We start from the raw sequence: 18,922 nt of genomic DNA, 5'->3' as shown, positions 1-18,922 counted from the left end.
TATGATGCAGGCTTCATAGTTGTGATCATTTGTCAAACAGATGGAGATATTTAAATTTCATCTCTGAGAATGATAGGCTGAACAGTACCAGGGCAGCCTTCAAAAGACTGATGATAATAAACTTTTTTTTTTACAATAATCTGAACTTTAAGGTTAGAAACACAATTGGAATTGTCCTCAAGTCCTTGACAAATGCTGCAGTGCAGCAAGATTGTGAAATAATTCTTTAAATGAACAAGTGGACCGTTGTGTTGTGGAAACTGCATCTTGTGCGAGGTGCGATTCGGAGGTGCTCCATCCAGATGATTCGGTGAGATTTGACTTCATTGGAAAATGGACACCTAGACCAGTCAATGTCCTGTGCTTAAGTTCCTGTAATACAGGGCTGTACATATTACCTTCTGACAGGTAATCCAAGTCCAGGAATGCAGCTTTTGATGCTTAGAGTGTTTCACCACAGCCTGAGTATAGCAGCAGGTTGTTCATTGAAGATCAATGAGCCCTTCATGGGCATGAAGTATTCAATGTGGACAGCAGACCTTGGATTTGAGGGAATATAATTGAAGCTTGGCTGAGGTAGAATGTGGCGCTGTAGTCCAAGTCTGGCGACGTGGACTTGAAGACACAATAGCATGAGAGTAAACACAGGCAAACTGGGCTGGGTTGATGACAAACTGAAGAACTGAGCTTGGAAGGAATTTATGGAATCGCTGGGTAGATCTTAAGACTGCAACTTGGTGTGAAGTGGGCTGAAACTGCAGCCATCCAGTGAGTGAGAAAGGTCCCCCTCAAATCCCCACTAAATTTTGCACCCCTTACCCTAAATCTATGTCCTCTAGTTTTATCTACCTCCGATAAGGGGAGGTTTCCTGCAGTCTACCCTATCTGTACCCTTCATAATTTTATATACCTTAATCATGTCTCCTTCTAACCTCCTCTGCTCCAGGGAAAGGACTTGAAGACAACTCCAATTGCCTTTCTAACCTTAAAGTTCAGATTATTGTGTGTAAATTTATTATCATCAGTCTGTTGAAACCTGCCCCAGTGTTGTTCAGCCTATCACACTCAAAGATGGAAATCAAATACCTCCATCTGCTCTACAAATGTCCCATCCAGTGGTGGCATTGTGATGGACTTGCACAACCTTGAACAGGTTTTATCAGGTTGAGCATTGGGATGGGAAAGAGGAAAGGAGGTAGCAGCACTTTGTATGAGCAACGTGACAAATGTATTATATACTGTGAACAGGGAGGCTTAATTCTAGGAATTTTATCCTTGAGCGTAGACTGCTGGTATCAGTGGAGATTGAGTTGCTCACAGCTGGATACCTAATGCAATGCTATAATGGTCTCTTCTGGTGAGAGAGAACTGTTTGAAGCTGTGTCAGAAATCAACAGTTGGACTTTCTTCCGATTCTGAAGAGATGTGGGTTTTAGAAAACTGATTTCTGACTGCACAGGTTGGTTGCTCACTGGCACTGGGCGTTACCAGGGAGTGGTGTTTCCTCCTAGTTTTTTTTAAACAAGGTGTTTATTTTCATTTTTGCACAGGTGGGTGTGATGTGAATCCAGTGCGGTTTAGCTGGTTTAAGCTGGTAGTTTCATTATGTGGTTTGACTGCAGTATGGTACTCATTGCTCAACATACCGGCATGCAGAGTCATTGGGTCTGTAGTGGAAGTATATTTAAAACAAAAGTTGTAATCATCCCTGATTCTGGTATTACTATTTGAAGTGTAAGCTGTTAAATCCAACAAAGTACTCATTACTTTCTGTTAACCTTAATTACCACCTGTAATGTTTTAATGTGTTCATTTTGAACTATACCTATTTGCATACATGAGACTACAGATGCTGGAATCTGGTGTGGCGGGAAAAAAAACTGCTGGAGAAACTCAGTGGGTCAGGCAGCATCTATGGAGGAAAATGAGCAGTTGACGTTTCGGGTCAAGACCCTTCTGGCTCCTGTGGGTAAAATGTATGTGTGTACCAAAAGTGGGCTGGCTTTCAATAATGTAAATCAGGCCCAGGAAGCTGTTGGCTCAGGGGAGACCAGTGGTCATAATCCAGGCATGAGTAACATTTGTGCTGTTCCAGGGTCATGCAGTTCTTTGAATCTGTTTGTTATTCGCTGAGACTATGTCCATTTACCTACCATGGCTCCATAGCCAGAAATATTCTTGTCGTTCAAAAATCCATCCATCTCATGAAATTCTCCTGATTTCCATTTCTCCTCTTTGGCAGTTCCTCGGTATAGAGGATGACTTGCCTCTGCTCCAGTTCTGTGGGTTCTGAGGTTGCTGATGAGGTTAATAACGTGAGAACCACAGACTTTTCCCCAGGTGGGGCAGGAGGTGCATAGTCAGGTGATAGATGGGTCATTTGGGAGCTGGTGTACCCCTCCTGTGCACTCCTGGCATAATGGTTATGGAGTCAGACAGCACGGAAAGAGGTCCTTCAGCCCACTGAGTCTGTGCCGACCACCAACCACCCATTTCCACCAATCCTACACTCATCCCATTTTATTCTCTCCACATTCCCATCAACTCCTCCCATATTCTACCACTCACCCCCCACACAATGGGCAATTTATTGATCCACACATCATAAAGTCACACAGCACAGAAATAGGCCCTTCGGCCCACCATGTCCATGCTGACCTTTTTGCCCTCATTAGGACCGCATTCTTCTATAACTTGCCTATTCAAGTGTCTGTCTAAATGCTTCTTGAGCATAGTGATTGCATCTGATCCCACTGCCTGAGGTCGTGGAATCAGATGCAATCACTATGTTCCAGATGTCAACCACTCTGTGTGTGTGTGTGTGTGTGTGTGTGTGTGTATATATATATCTATATATATATATATATATATATATATGAAAAAAAACTTCCCCTTCCCCTCATGTCCCCTTTAAAAACTCCTTCCCTTCATCAGTGAAAGGACTCAAGATGCTCAGTGCCATCTCAAACGCTCCTTCTCCATTTTGGGCCGGGGGTTCCCAGGATTCAGTGGGACCTTTTTTTTCTAAAAGGACATCCTTGGATCGTTTCATCTGTCCACCTGGTACTCTCTTGCTGTGACAGATGCTGGAATAGAGTGTTTGTTTTGGGAGTCTGGTGCTGGGCACGTGTAGGAGTGGCCTGTCCAACAAGCCAGTTGAATGTAGTTAGGGCCTCAGTGCTGAAGGTACAGACCTGGGAGAGGACACTGACGGTGGATAGAGTTATTCAGCATGGAAACAGGCCCTTCGGCTCAACTCGTCTATGCCGATCAAGTTGCCTTTCTAGGCTGCACCCACTTGCCTGTGTTTGGCCCATGTCCCTCTAAATCTTTCCTATCCATGTACCTTTCTAAGTGTCTTTTGAACATTGTAATTGTACCTGTCTCTCTTGCAGCTTGTTTCATATACCCACCACCATCTGTGTGAAAAAAGTTGCCCTCAGATCCCCTTTAAAGTTTTCTCCTCTCATATTAAATCTATGCCCTCTAGTTTTGGACTCCCCTACCCTGGGAAAAAGACTGTAATTATTCATCTTATCTATGCCCCTTATGATTTTATATAGCACTGAGGTCACCCCTCAGCTTCCCATGCTCCAGGGAACAAAGCCCCAGCCTAACCAGTCTCTCCTTATAACTCAAGCACTCCAGTCCCAGTAACATGCTTGTGAATCTTTTCTGCATCTTTTCCAGCTTAAAAACATCCTTCCTATAGCTGAGGAACCAGGACTGCACACAATACTACAAATGTGGTCTCACCGACATCTTGTACATTTGCAACATGACATCCCATCTCTTGTACTTATTGCCCTGACGTATGGATGCAAGTATGCCAAACACAACCTTCACCACCCTCTCTCCCTAGTGTCGCCATTTTCAGGGAACTATGTACCTATCCTGCTGGTGGATTTGGAGGATTTTGTGGACACAGTGTTGGCATCATCTTTCCAGTGCTTTGAAGTATCTGCTATAAGTGGTCCGCATCTCAGAGGTGTAGAGAAGGGCAAGGATCACTGCAGCCTGGCAGACCACGAGCTTCATACTCAGGTCCGGAGTCTCAGAGTCTTCAAGCACTCATTTATCAGATGGCCAGAGGCTGTGCTGACATACTGAAGATGATGCTGAATTTCATTGATGACTCCTGCCTTTGCTCCTGAGACATGGGTCCATGTTTTCCAGGGTCACCATGTAAACCTTGATAGGTATTGGTCAGTGGGGCAGGTTGGATGAGAATCTTTGTCCTGAGTGCAAGATACAGGACCCTGAGGGCACGTACCACCAGACTTAAGGACAGCTTCTACCCCACTGTGATAAGACTATTACAGTGAGATGGACTATGACCTCACGAACTACCTTGTTGTGATCTTGCACCTTATTGCACTGCACTTTCTGTGTAGCTGTGACACTTTACTCTGTACTGTTATTGTTTTTTACCTGTACTACATCAATGCACTCTGTACTAACCCAATGTAACTGCACTGTGTAATGAATTGACCTGTACGATCGGTATGCAAGACGAGCTTTTCACTGTACCTCGGTCCAAGTGACAATAATAAACCAACACCGATACCAAGACCCATCTTCTTGTACAATCCAGTGCCCAAGTATCAGAGCAAGGCCTCGGAACCTGTGCATGTTGTCTGTACATGCTGTTTGATGACTGAAGTTGGGGTGATGTTGGTTCTGGAGTGGAGGCCCTGTAGAGTGAATGCTTTCACACTTGTCTTGTTGATTAGCTGCACTCCAGCTGTTGGAGATGAGGTGCAGCATTGTGGTGTGAAAGTTTGAAAAAGTCATTGGGGTGATGATTCAGCCTTGCTTGACACTGGTCTGCACTGATTGTGCCTGTTGTGGACCTGTTGGTTAAGATTACAGCTTGCATACCATTGTGTTGCAGACTTAAGGTGGAGATGGATTTACAGAGGGGGTGTTTGAAATTTTAGAAGGATACTCAACAGTCCTATTTGAATGTTAGAATCAAAGTTCTTACAAGTCCACACAAAGATGGTATCTGCAGTTCTTTGGAAGTTGTTGCCCAGTGACGAGTGTGTCCACTGTGTCTCTAGATCATGGATTCTGTCCCGTGAGTCACCTGTGACACTGGGAGGAGGAAGTTGAAGGGAACCCTGTTGATGACCTTCCAGTGGCTGCCAGCAGCGAAACCCCTATGTGATCGCCATAATTCTTTCTTGCAGTTGGTTATAACTGCAGATTCCCTGGCACGTCCTCTTCACCTCAGATTTGTGAGAGATGAGGTTGGTAAATTTGTGAGTGAGATTCTTCTCTGCCGAGTTTTAGTCCTTTAGCAGAGGTACCGTGTATTCCTGAGGCCTTGTTGTTTTTCATTTTAAGTGACTTTTTGACTTATTGTTAGTCAGGCTGGACAGAATAGTTTACTGTGGGATCGAGTCAAGGTTTAAAGGGATCTGGGTCAAGCGGGGCAAAAGGGACTAGCTTGGTTGGCAAGGATGAGTTGGGCCAAAGGGCCGGTTTCCATGCTATATTGCTTTGAGTCCAAGGGCAGTGTCAAGGTTGAGGAGTTCCTTGAAGTGTTCCTCCCTATGGGTGCTGACTGCCTCTGTCCTTGACAAGGTCTCCTCTGTCTTTGACAAGGTCTCCTCTGTCCTTGGCTTTCAGTGGAGTGAACACTTTGGAGTCTAGGCAACAGATGGCCCTGAAGATGCTGAAGAATCAGACTGCAGGTCTTCTACTTATTACATTTGTCCCATTGACTCCATGCTGGCTCCCAACAGAGAAATCCCAGCAGTCCCGGTCACTTGAGCTGTAATGGAGTCTCCCGTCTAAGAATTTCTTATGTTTGTGGCTAATTGTCTCCTGGATCTCCTGGCTATTTTCCTCAAACTAGTCCTGGCTGTACGGTTCATAGAGCCGCTGCCTCACAGCTCCAGAGATTCAGGTTCAATCCTGGCCTCCGGTGCTGTCTGTGTGGAGTTTGCACATTCTCTCTGAAGCTGCATGGGTTTCCTCTAGGTGCTCTGGTTTCCTTCCACATCCCAAATAGATGTGGGTTGGTAGGTAAATTGGCAACTGTAAATTGTCCCGAGTGGGTGAGTGGTGCAGTCTGAGGAGTTGATGAGAATGTGGGGAGAATAAAAAATAAGATTAATGTAGGATTAGTGTCAATAGGTCGTTGATGTTCAGCACGGACTCAGTGGGCTGAAGGGCCTGTTTCCCTGCTGTGTCTTGCGATGACTTGATCGTGGAGAAGCCAAGAATCTCTTCACAGGTGCTAATTATGGGGAACTTTGGCCCATTCTAGACACTGAGGATACTCTGCTGCTCCTGTTTGTGGGGAATCATCAGATTGTTTCGAAGCTGATGTCTGAAGAGAGCTTTCTGGTCAAAGTCTAGTTTATTGTCATATTCATAATTACATGTATGCACAGGTGCAATGTAAAACTTACTCGCAGCAGCATCAGAGGCACATAGCTTCATATAAGCAACATTCATTCACAAGAAAAATATAAATTAAACGTACACAATTTTTACAAGAAAATTAGAGCAAAGAAAAGCAAAGTCCATTTTAGCGCAAAGTGATCAAAGTGGTCATAGTGTTGCTATTACTGAGGTAGTGATTAGGGTTGTGCAGGTTGGTTCCAGAACTGAATGGTTGAAGGGAAGTAGCTGCTCTTGAACCTGGTGGTGTGGGACTTCAGGCTTCTGTACCTCCTGCCCGATGGTAGCTGCGAGAAGATGGCATGGCCCAGATGGTGGGGATCTGTGATGATGGATGTTGCCTTCATGAGGCAGCGCCTCTTGTAGATACTACCAATGGTGCGGAAAGATCTTTTTCTGGGTCCTTGAAATCTTAAACAAACCTTCTCATGACGATATTTCTGTTGCCACCTGTTGGTTTTGGGCTAGGCTAGTGAAATGGGAGTTGGTTAGGCGGTGATCAGTACATCAGTCAACAGTGCCAATGAGGCACCTTTGCTTCCACCACTAGGACTATGATGTAATCTAATGGATGCCCATGCCAGGACTGGGATGTTACCACAAAACCTCGTGCTTGTCTCTCTGATGGAACAGGCTGTTGGTAATGGCGACCAAGCTCCAAACTTGGCAGGAGAAGGTTGGACTTGGCCTTCCCTACTCCCTCCTTGCTGGCCCACTTTGCCAGAGGGTTTATTTATCTTTTCCTACCCTGGAATTGATGTTGCCCTGTTTATCTCTCTCTCTCTGAGAAGCAGACCGGGGTTTTCTGAGGTCAGAGTAGAAGACCTTCTGGGCTGCTTTGATAGTTTTCTGTTTAGGAGGTGGATACACTAATGACAGGACAGTGCTGGTTCTGCATTAGAGTAAGCTGAGGGGGTCAGGAGGCATTTACTAACTGCACATGGGAGTCGGTGAGAGCTCAGACTAGCTCATTCTTGTTAGGAAAACCCACCCTGTGAAGACACTGTTCCAGGTTGCCCCTCCAGATGAAAGAGTATGTTTGAGCTGGCTGTGTCCTCCCTGTTGTGTCTCTGTAAGCGTAGTAATAAAATCATAGAGAGATACAGCATGGAAACAGGGCCTTGGGCCCTCATTGATTCCACACCAACCTTCAACCTCCCTATTTTTTTTACACTAACCCTCCCCCAACCCCAACCCAACAATGTCTGAGTTCCAGGGCAGTGACAGTGGAGCAACAGTTGGGCCTGGTGCTGATGGAGGTATACCTGTAAATCAGGAGGGGCAGGTACCTATGTGTGACTTCTTTCAGTGGGGGGTGACCATTGTTCACTGGCACCAACATGGACTTAGTAAAGTGAGGCCTTGATTCAATGTCAAGGGGCAACCAAGACTATTGGTTAACTACGCTGCTTGGGAACTAATGTGTGTGCCTGCACACCTACCCCACCCAACCCTTCACAAACCCACCCCCTCTCCACTATCTCCTTGACCTTTCTCCCCCTTGATTCTTCCTTTTCCTGAATTTGTGATTCATAAGACACAATTATGTGATTCATAATTCACAAAGACCATAAGACATAGGAGCAGAATTAGGCCATTCAGCCCATCGAGTTTGCTCTGCCATTCAGTCATGGCTGATTTATTGTTCCCTCTCGACCCCATTCTCCTGCCTTCTCCCTGTAGCCTTTGACACCCTTACTAATAAAGAACCTATTAACCTCCGCTTTAAATATACCCAATGACTTGGCCTCCACAGCTGTCTGTGGCAATGAATTCCACAGATTCACCACCCTCTGGCTAAAGAAATTCCACCTCATTTCTGTTCTAAAGGGGCGTCCTTTTATTCTGAGACTCTGCCCTCTGGTTCTTCACTCTCCCACTACTGGAAACATCCTCTCCACATGCACTCTATCCAGGCCTTTCAATATTTGGTAGGTTTCAATGAGATCTCCCCTCATCCTTCTAAGCTCCAGTGAGTACAGGCCCAGAGCCATCAAATGCTCTTCATACATTAACCCTTTCATTCATGAGATCATTCTTGTGAACCTCCTCTGGACCCTCTCTAACGCCAGCACATCCTTCCTTAGATACGAGGCCCAAAACTGCTCACAATACTCCAAATGTGGTCTGATCTGACCAACGGCTTATAAAGCCTCAGTAGTACATCCTTGCTTTTATATTCTAGTCCTCTCGAAATGAATGCTAATATTGCATTTGCTTTCCTTACTACTGACTCACTACTGTTTCCTGCCCGATATCACCCCTGTTCAGGATTTCTGCAACTGTAAGGTTGTCCTCTGATTCTGGGTGCCGTTATCAGAGGGATTAGTTTCTGCATATCTACCCTGTCAACATCTTTAATCACCCCAATTAGATGAGAGTCAGGGGAATAGAAGCCTGTTGCATTATAATTATCCCTTTAAACATTGAGGAGCAACTACTTGGAAAATGTAACCTGAGCTGCTTCAAACTTGTGTTGGAGTAAAGGAACTGCAGGCTTCTGGACCACGTGCGATAGACGTCCTGAACTCAGTTATCAGGGTGTAGTGTGAATGAGAGGCTGACAAATTCCATGTACAGGGACCTCTCTCTTGAGCTCTTAAAGTGCTCTCTGGCCCACTGTTCCTCGCACCTTTAAGTTCAGGCTTGAGAGCAGTAGGCACTGCTCTCACCCCTGAATGCTGATGCATGTTTCATGTTTCCACAGCTCTGAGTGCTTCTTGTCAAACGCCAAGAGCTGGGATTCAGGTTTGCAATTTCTATAATTGCATAATTAGTAACAGTCTTTATAATTTGCCTCCTCTTTATTTTGAAGACACAGAGTGTATTCATCTTTTAATTAACTCCTTTTTGGGAAGATTTCATTAAGTTTCTTGTCATGCTATCACGTTGCTTAATTAGTTCCCTCAAAACTGCATGCCTGCCCTTTTACACAGCAGGAGAGTGGTATCACTGCAGTTTAGGGGGTAGTGCCCCCTGATGGGACGTACAGCTACTGCAGCCCAAAATACAGGCACAACTGGTGTCCAGTGTACCTCCATGGACCTTTCTTCAGCTCCATTTCATTTGATGCTGTGCAGTCAAATTATAAGGTCCATAACAGTCTATTATCTGGACTTGGCCAACTAAAGTGACCATTTGAGAACATGCTTGCACAAAAATATATCGAGTGATAGAACGCTCTTTTCGACTTAATAGGCAAGATGGAACTTCAGTTGGAAAAAATTGCCAAGTACATCAGTTTATAAATGAAATGCTCAGCATAAGACAGCATTTATGATGAGTTCATATACTTCAATTTATTTTACTTGTGGCAAGGCTTCAGTACTTAAATGCCAATGTAGACTTTTAGGTGCATGTCATTCGTGCTACAGAAATGATTCTGCATTTTAATTTAAAGGAGGGGCAAGTGTCACTTATGGCTGCTCCCCAATGTGTCATTATTCATATGTTATTGGAGGGCATTTCTACACAAATTTTCCCTGTTAATTACTCTCCCTACATTCCCTGATTCTACCACCCACCTACACCACAGGCAATTGACAGCGGCCAGTCTATTGCACATCTTTGGGATCTGGGTGGAAACCAGAGAAAATGCAGAGAATGTGCAAACTCCACATAGACAGGACACAAGATAGGAATCGAACCCAGGTCTCTGGATCTTGAGGCAGTAGCTTTACCGCCTGAGCCACTGTGTTGCATTATATTGTCTCTTAATGTATTTTTAGTGCATGTTTTCAAGAGAAATTTAATTGAATCCTTAAAAAAAAGTTGTATTTTCTGAGTCTACAGTTTAAATGTTCTGTTTCTAAAGTTTGCCTGAAAGGCAGCATTGTCACATTTAGTTTCTGGACATGCCAAAGATATCGGTGAAAATGAAAGTCATAGAGTTATACAGCACTAAAACAGGCTCTTTAGCCCAACTGGTCCATGCTTACCAAGGTTTTCATCTAATCTAGTCCCATTTGCCTATGTTTGGCCCATATCCATATCCCTCTAAACCTTTACTATCCATGTACCCATCCAAATGTCTTTTAAATGCTGTAATTGTACCTGCCTCTACCACTTCCTCTGGCAGCTCGTTTCATATACCCTCTGTGTAGAAAAAGAATTGCCCCTTAAAATCTTTCCCCTCTCACCTTAAACTTATGCCCTCTATAGTTCTTAATTCCCCAAAGTCTGGCGTTTGTTTTGTATGCTTTGTGAAGCCACTACTACAGTTCACAAAATTCATTTGAAGTTTAGTTACTTAAAATGAAAGAAACACGGCAATCAACTCATGCCCAAGAAAGTTGTACAAACAGGAGTATGATGGCAGATGATCTGCTCTGGCAATGTTGGTCAAGAGGGGCAAGTATAAGCAGACACCTTTTCTCTGTTGCTCCTTTTACAACACAGACAGTCCCTGGGTTACATAAGGGTTCTGTTCCTGACAACTGTCTGTAAGTCAGGAGCATCCATTTCCTATAGTCACCCATATTATATCGTTCTACATCTGCTTGCTATAATTCTTTCATTTCATTGGATAATCACCCTAACACCACCCATAATTAAACTAATGGGATATATACTGTATCCTGTCATGAAACAATTTATTATTATAATTACTAGCTTGAAAAATGCTTTAAAATATATGGGAGAATTTGTGTAAAGTCAAATTTCTGTAAGTCAGGTTATTTGTAACCCAAGGAGCCCCTGCATTTAGTTATTGAGAACTACCGGCACACATTTTGTGTGCGTTGCATCTTTTAAATGACATTTTGAACTTTCATTCCAGTAACATCAACATGTTGTTGTGCTGAGGGCAACGTGCTCTGTTTATTCTATCATCTGGGAAGACTATATGTTTACTGGGTACCTTTCTCCAGCAGTGTAACGTGATAACAAGTTGTGTTAGGGGTGGGGAGGAGTGAGAATCGCTGGAGTGTGAATGTCTCCAATAAGTATGCAGATATCTCCAGTTGTAATATTTCTTTATTTGTTTTTGGGATCTGGGCATCTTCTCAAGGCCCACATTTATTGTGCTTGAGAAGTCATTGGTGAGCTGCCTTCTTGAACCGTTGCAGTCCCTCTAGTGGAGGTGCTCCCACAGTGCACTTGGGGAGGGAGTTCAGGATTTAGATCCAGCGAAGGAGCAGATACATATTTCAACTCAGGATGGTGTCTGACTTGAAGGGGAACCTGCAGGTGGTGGTGGTGTTCCCCAGCACCTGCTCTCCCTGTCCTTCTTGGCGGTAGAGGCCGTGGGTTTGGAAAATGCTGTGCAAGCACTGTGTACCAATGGTGAGGGGTTGCATGTTTAGTGTGGTGGATGCAATGCCAGTCAACTGGACTCCTTTGTCCCAGACGGTCTTGAGTTGTTGGTGCTGCACTTACCCAGCCAAATGGATGGTGTTCCGTTACACTTGTAGATGGGGGAAAGACCTTGTGGTGTCAGGAGGTGAGTCACTCACAACAGGGATACCCAGCCTCTGACTTGCTCTTATAGCCTGAGTATTTATGTGGCTGGTCCAGGTGAGTTTCTGGTTAATGGTGACCTCCAGAATGTTGATGGGGAACACCATGGTGGTAATGGCATTCAGTGTCAAGGATGGGTGGACTGACTGTCTTGTTGGAATGTTCATTGCCTGGCATCAATGTTACTTAATACTAATTGACATATTGTATATCCCTATTTAAAGCAAAATGTGTTTCATTTATTCAGATTTCGACTAATTACTCAACAATGTTGCTTTATTTTGGAATCTGTTTCGGGCGTTATAAGACAGTAATACTTAAGGCGATGAATCAGATTCTTTAACTTGTGTAAGCTGTGAGCCAGTACTTCTGCGAATTTTCACCATTGTTCACATGCCTGTTCCTGTTTTCCATTGCAGACTTATGTAGCCAACATACTGATAGCAGTGAACCCATACTATGACGTACCTAAACTGTACTCATCAGATTCCATTCAGAAGTACAAGGGGAAATCCTTGGGCACTCTACCACCACATGTCTACGCTATCGGTGAGTGGTTTTGTCTACTCCTTCAGCACATTATATCCAAGCCTATGGTTTGTGCTACATGTTGAGGTTGGTCCTTTTTCAGATTTTAGTGCAAGACTATCAAACACTTGAAGAAGGTTGCATGATTGTATCATTTCAAAACTTATTTTTTGTTTCCCCCGTTCAAACTACATCCTGTGTGTGGGTCAAGGACAGGTGACTCTGTCCACAGTCGTGTTAATGAAAGTAAGAATAGCAAGATCAGGTAGATGAATGCGTGGCTGAGTAACTGGTGCAGGGGGCAGGGCTTTAAATTCTTGGATTATTGGGACCTTTTTTGGGAGAGGCATGACCTATTCACAAAGGATGGGTTACACCCGAACTCCAAGGGGTCCAATATCCTGGTGGGAATGTTTAATATAGCTGTCGGAGAGGGTTTAAACTAATTTGGCAGGGGGATTGAAAGCAGGACGTTAAGATAGAGGAAGAGGTATATGGGAACAAGTCCAAGACAGTGTGCAGTGAAGATGGTAAGAAGGACAGGCAGGTGAAAAGACAGGATAATTTGCTGAACAATAGAAATACAGTGAAATCGGTAGCAGATACTGGTCTGAATGTACTATATTTAAATGCATGTAGCATTAGGAATAAAGTGGATAACCTAGTGGCACAGCTACAGATTAAAAAATATGACATTGTGGCAATCACTGAGTCATGGCTTAATGACGGATGTGATTGGGAACTGAATGTCCAGGGGTACACAGTGTATAGGAAAGATAGGCGGGTAGGCAGAGGGGGCTGGTGTGGCCCTGATGGTTAGTAATGATATAAAATCAATAGAGAGAAGGGACATAGGTTCGGAAGAAGTGGAATCCTTATGGGTGGAGCTAAGAAATGGCAAGGGTAAAAGGACAATAATAGCAGTTATAGCCCCCTAACAGCAGCCAGGATGTGGACTATAAGTTACAGCTAGAAATAGAAAAAGCGTGTCAAAGAGACAATGTCAAGATAATTATGGGGGATTTTAACATGAAGGTAGATTGGGAAAGCCAGGAAGGCAGTGGATCTCAGGAGAGCGAGGTTGTGGAGTGTCTACGGGATGGCTTTTTGGAGCAACTTGTTGGTGAGCCCACCAGGGGATTGGCTGTTTTGGATTGGGTGCTGTGTAACGAACTGGAGGTGATTAGGGAACTAAAGGTAAAGGAACCATTAGAAACTAGCGATCACAATATGATTGAGTTCAGTTTAAAATTTGACAAGGAGAAGCTGATATCAGATGTGTCAATATTTCAGTGGAACAAAGGAAATTACAGTGGCATGAGAGGAACTGGCCCAAATTGATTGGAAAAGTAAGCTGGTTGGAGGGACAGCAGAGCAGAAATGGATGAAATTTCTACAAGAAATAATGAAAATGTAGGATAGATGTATTCCAAGAAAAAAGGTTTTGAATGGGGAAAAAAGGCACAAATGTGGATAACGAGAGAGGTGAAGGCTAAAATAAAGGGAGGGCATACAAGGAAGCAAAAATTAGTGGGAAAACAAAAGACTGGGAAACTTTTAAAAACCTGCAGAAAGAAACTAATGTGGCGACTCACCGTCTAGTCGGGCGAACTGGCTCGGCAGTCGGGTCGCGCGGCGTCGGAGCGACGAGACCCAAGATGGCGGCGGGCCTCGTCTTTCCGAGCGACGGGGAGAACCCGCGCGCGGGAAAGTCCTGATGACGTAGGACTTATGTCATTGCCGGTTGTTTTGGGTGGGAACATTCTCCCTTAAAGGGCCCGCGCAAGGCGGGAAAAAAAACCAGTTCTGTTTGGCAATCCTCCGAGTAGAGTCTTGTTTTATTCCGCGGTAGCAACCGCTACATTGGTGACCCCGACGGTCCAAACGGCTTTTGGACCCGCGAAATGGACGACAGCGCAGCAGCCAACGCAGTGGCCCTCAAGCTGCCCACCTTTTGGACACTTCGGCCCAGCGTCTGGTTTGACCAGGCCGAAGCGCAATTCCACCTTCGGCAGATCACCTCCGACTCCACGAAGTACTACCATGTGGTTAGCTCTCTGGACCAGGAGACAGCCGCCCAGGTTGGAGACTTCATCCAGTCGCCTCCGGAGGAAGATAAGTACCCGGCTTTCAAAGACCTTTTGATCCGGACCTTCAGCCTCTGCCGTCGTGAGCGCGCCGCCCGCCTGCTTCATCTGGATGGCCTGGGGGACAGATCCCCATCCACCCTAATGAATGAGATGCTGGCATTGGCCGAGGGACACAAGCCATGCCTGATGTTCGAACAGGCCTTCCTCGAACAGCTCCCCGATGACATCCACTTGTTGTTAGCTGACGCCGACTTCAGCAACCCCCGTGAGGTGGCCGCCCGGGCAGATGTCCTGTGGAGGGCCAAGTGCGAGAGCAGTTCGTCCGTCAGTCAAATCACCAGGCCGCGAGCCCAACGCCCGCCTCGCCCGGCCCCAGCAACCAAGCAGCCACGCCCCAGGAACGCAGACGACGACACGGGTGACCAGCTGTGCTTCTACCATCAGAGGTGGGGTGCGGAGGCCCGTCGATGCCGCCCACCCTGCAAGTTTCAGGGAAACGCCAGGGCCAGCCGCCGCTGATGGCTACGGCGGCTGGCCGCCGACAGAGCCTCCTCTTCGTTCAGGACAAGAAATCTGGACGGCGTTTCCTCGTTGATACTGGAGCGGAGGTCAGTATTTTGCCCCCGACAGGCCGCGACACTCGTGACAGGCCACCAGGTCCTCTACTCAATGCCGCCAACGGTACAACGATACGGTCTTTCGGCACCCGTACGCTTCAATTACACTTTGGCGGCAGTCGTTTTACCTGGACCTTTACCCTTGTCACCGTCGCCCGACCACTCCTAGGAGCCGATTTCCTTCGGGCCCACAACCTGTTAGTCGACCTGCGAAGGAAGTGGTTAGTCCACTCTAGCACTCACCGGACTTATCCCCTGGGAGAAATCAGCCCACCAGCCCCGCGCCTGGACTCCATTTCCCTTTCTGGCGACGATTTCGCCAAGCTCCTAGCCGAATTCCCATCGATTTTGGCACCTTCGTTTACAAATTCTAGGCCCACACACGGGGTACGACACCACATCATTACCACAGGGCCACCCCTTCATGCCCGAGCACGACGATTACCTCCAGACAAGCTCCGCCTGGCAAAGGAAGAGTTCCGTCACATGGAGGAGCTGGGGATTGTTCGCAGGTCAGACAGCCCCTGGGCCTCCCCCCTGCACATGGTCCCCAAAGCCACCGGAGGGTGGAGGCCCTGCGGCGACTACCGCAGGCTGAATGACGCCACCACCCCGGACCGCTATCCCATCCCTCACATCCAGGACTTCGCAGCGAACTTACACGGGGCCCGCATCTTTTCCAAAGTGGACCTCGTTAGGGGATACCACCAAATCCCGGTCCATCCGGATGATGTCCCCAAAACTGCGATTATCACCCCATTCGGCCTGTTCGAATTCCTTCGGATGCCGTTCGGCCTTAAGAATGCCGCGCAGACCTTCCAGCGGCTGATGGACGCGGTAGGCCGAGACCTGGACTTCGTGTTCATTTATTTAGACGACATACTGATCGCCAGCCGTAACCGCCAGGAACACCTTACCCACCTCCGCCAGCTGTATTCCCGCCTCTGCAATTTTGGCCTCACGATCAACCCGTCCAAGTGCCAATTCGGACTTGACTCTATCGATTTCCTCGGCCACAAAATCACCAGCGACGGGGCAGCACCCCTACCCGCCAAGGTGGATGCTATCCGCCATTTTGCCCGCCCCGACACAGTCAAAGGCCTACAGGAATTCCTTGGGATGGTCAGTTTTTACCATCGTTTCATCCCTGCAGCAGCCCGTATCATGCGCCCTCTGTTCTCGCTGCTGGCTGGTAAGGGCAAGGACATCACCTGGACTGACGAGGCTGCGGCTGCTTTTGTTAAGGCCAAAGACGCCCTGGCAGATGCCACGATGCTGGTACACCCCAGGACTGACGTCTCGACTGCCCTCACGGTAGACGCGTCCAACACCGCGGTGGGTGGGGTACTGGAACAGCTACCCGAAGGCCGCTGGCAACCCCCCTGACTGACATCACAACTGATTCCTGCGCCCGGGCGCTGTTCACAACTTGGGTCTCACGTTTTGGCGTTCCGGCCCACATCACTTCAGACAGAGGCACCCAATTCACTTCCAGTCTCTGGGCTGCATTAGCGAACCTGCTAGGGACGCAGCTGCACACCACCACGGCCTACCATCCTCAATCAAACGGGTTGGTGGAACGCTTTCACCGCCATCTGAAATCGGCCTTGATGGCCCGCCTGAAGGGTCCTAACTGGGTTGACGAGCTGCCTTGGGTCCTGCTCGGCATACACACTGCCCCCAAAGAAGACCTCCGCACTTCGTCAGCTGAGCTTGTATACGGGGCGCCACTAGTTGTCCCCGGGGATTTCATACCTGCCCTTCGGGACCAAGGGGAACAACCCCCTGCAGTCCTACAAAGACTGCGCGAGAAGCTTGGCGCCTTGGCCCCGATTCCCACCTCACGGCACGGTCAAGCCCCATCCTGCCAGCCCAAGGAACTACGGGACTGTAAGTTTGTTTTCGTTCGCAGGGGCACACCTCAGGCGCCATTGCAACGACCATATGAGGGGCCGTTCCGAGTCATACGGAATAACGGATCCACCCTTATTTTGGACATTGGAGGCAGGGAACAGGTTTTCACGGCGGACCGCCTCAAACCGGCCCATTTGAATCTGCAACAACCTGTCGAGGTTGCAACGCCGCGACGCAGATGCCGGCCCCCTAAGCGGCAGCTGGCACAGCCCACGGACCTTGGGGACTGTATCGCCGGTTCTGGGGGGGGTTGTGTGGCGACTCACCGTCTAGTCGGGCGAACCGGCTCGGCAGTCAGGTCGCGAGGCGTCGGAACGACGAGACCCAAGATGGCGGCGGGCCTCGTCTTTCCGAGCGACGGGGAGAACCCGCGCGCGGGGAAGTCCTGATGACGTAGTACTTACGTCATTGCCGGTTGTTTTGGGCGGGAACATTCTCCCTTAAAGGGTCCGCGCAAGGCGGGGAGAAAAAAACAGTGCTGTTTGGCAATCCTCCGAGTAGCGTCTTGTTTTATTCCGCGGTAGCAACTGCTACACTAAGAAGGTCAGTAGGAAAGAAAAGATGAATTATGAAAGGAAGTTGGCTGATAACATTCAAAATGATACTAAGAGTTTTTTTTAAATATATGAAGAGTAAAAGAGAGACACGGGTTGATATAGGACCAATTGAAAATGGTGTGGGAGAGATTATAATGGATAACAAAGAGATGGCAGAGGAACTAAATGAATATTTTGCATCGGTCTTCACTGTGGAGGACATTAGCAATATACCTGATAGTCAGTGGTCTCAGGGATAGAATTGAGTTCAGTTAAGATTTCTAGAGAGAAGGTGCTAGGGAAGCTAAATGGACTAAAGACTGATAAGTCTTCTGGACCGGATGAGGTACATCCCCGGGTTCTGAAGGAGGTGGCTTTAGAGATTGCGGAGGCATTGGTGATAATTTTCCAGGGATCAATAGACTCTGGCATGGTTCCGGAGGACTGGAGGGTCGCAAATGTAGTTCTGCTGTATCAGAAAGGTGGGAGGCAGCATAAAGGAAATTACAGACCTAGTCTGACGCCAGTGGTGGGAAAGTTATTGGAATCGATCCTCAAGGATGAGGTTATGGAATACCTAGAGGTGCAAGGCAAGATAGGTCCAAGCCAACATGGTTTTGTGAAGGGAAGATCCTGCCTGACCAACCTATTGAAGTTTTTTGAGGAAATCTCAGGTAGGGTAGATAAGGGAGAGGCTGTGGATGTTGTGTATTTAGACTTTCAAAAGGCCTTCGACAAGGTGCCGCACAAGAGGCTGATTAATAAGATGAGAGCTCATGGAATTACAGGTAGGATATTAGAATGGGTGGAGCATTGGCTGGTAGGCAGAAAGCAAAGGGTGGGAATAAAGGGATCCTGTTCTGGTTGGCTACCAGTTACTAGTGGTGTGCCGCAGGGGTCGGTGTTGGGGCTGCTTCTTTTTACTTTGTACATTAATGATTTGGATGATGGAATAAATGGTTTTGTGGCTAAGTTTGCAGACAACACCAAGTAGGTGGAGGAGTAGGGAGTATTGGAGAAACAGGAAGGTTGCAGAGAGACTTAGGTAGTTTAGGAGAATGGGCAAAGAAATGGCAGATGAGATTCAATGTTGAGAAATGTGCCATTGTACACTTTGGAAAAAGAAATACACGGGCGGATTATTAGCTAGATGGGGAGAAAATTCAAAGTGCAAAAGTACAAAGGGACTTGGGGGTACTTGTGCAGGATACCCTAAAGATTAACCACCAGGTCGGATTGGCGGTAAAGAAAGCGAATGCTATGTTGGCATTCATTTTGAGAGGTATAGTGTATAAAAGTAGGGAAGTGTTGATGAGGCTCTATGGAGCACTGGTGAGGCCTCATTTGGAATACTGTATGCAGTTTT

At 46.9% G+C, this 18,922-nt stretch overlaps 1 protein-coding gene across 1 annotated transcript in view; it reads left to right on the top strand.

Annotated features, from left to right (window-relative positions):
* Positions 1 to 18,922, top strand: part of myo6a (myosin VIa) — a 244,455-nt gene that overhangs the window by 111,485 nt on the left and 114,048 nt on the right. The window contains 1 exon segment of the mRNA XM_052011416.1: positions 12,291 to 12,420. Within this exon segment, the coding sequence (XP_051867376.1) occupies positions 12,291 to 12,420 (130 nt within the window).

This window comes from Pristis pectinata, chromosome 3 (assembly GCF_009764475.1).
Source record: "Pristis pectinata isolate sPriPec2 chromosome 3, sPriPec2.1.pri, whole genome shotgun sequence".
NCBI lineage: Eukaryota > Metazoa > Chordata > Chondrichthyes > Rhinopristiformes > Pristidae > Pristis > Pristis pectinata.
Note: the sequence above shows the minus strand (reverse complement) of the source record. Positions and strands in the feature narration are given on the sequence as shown.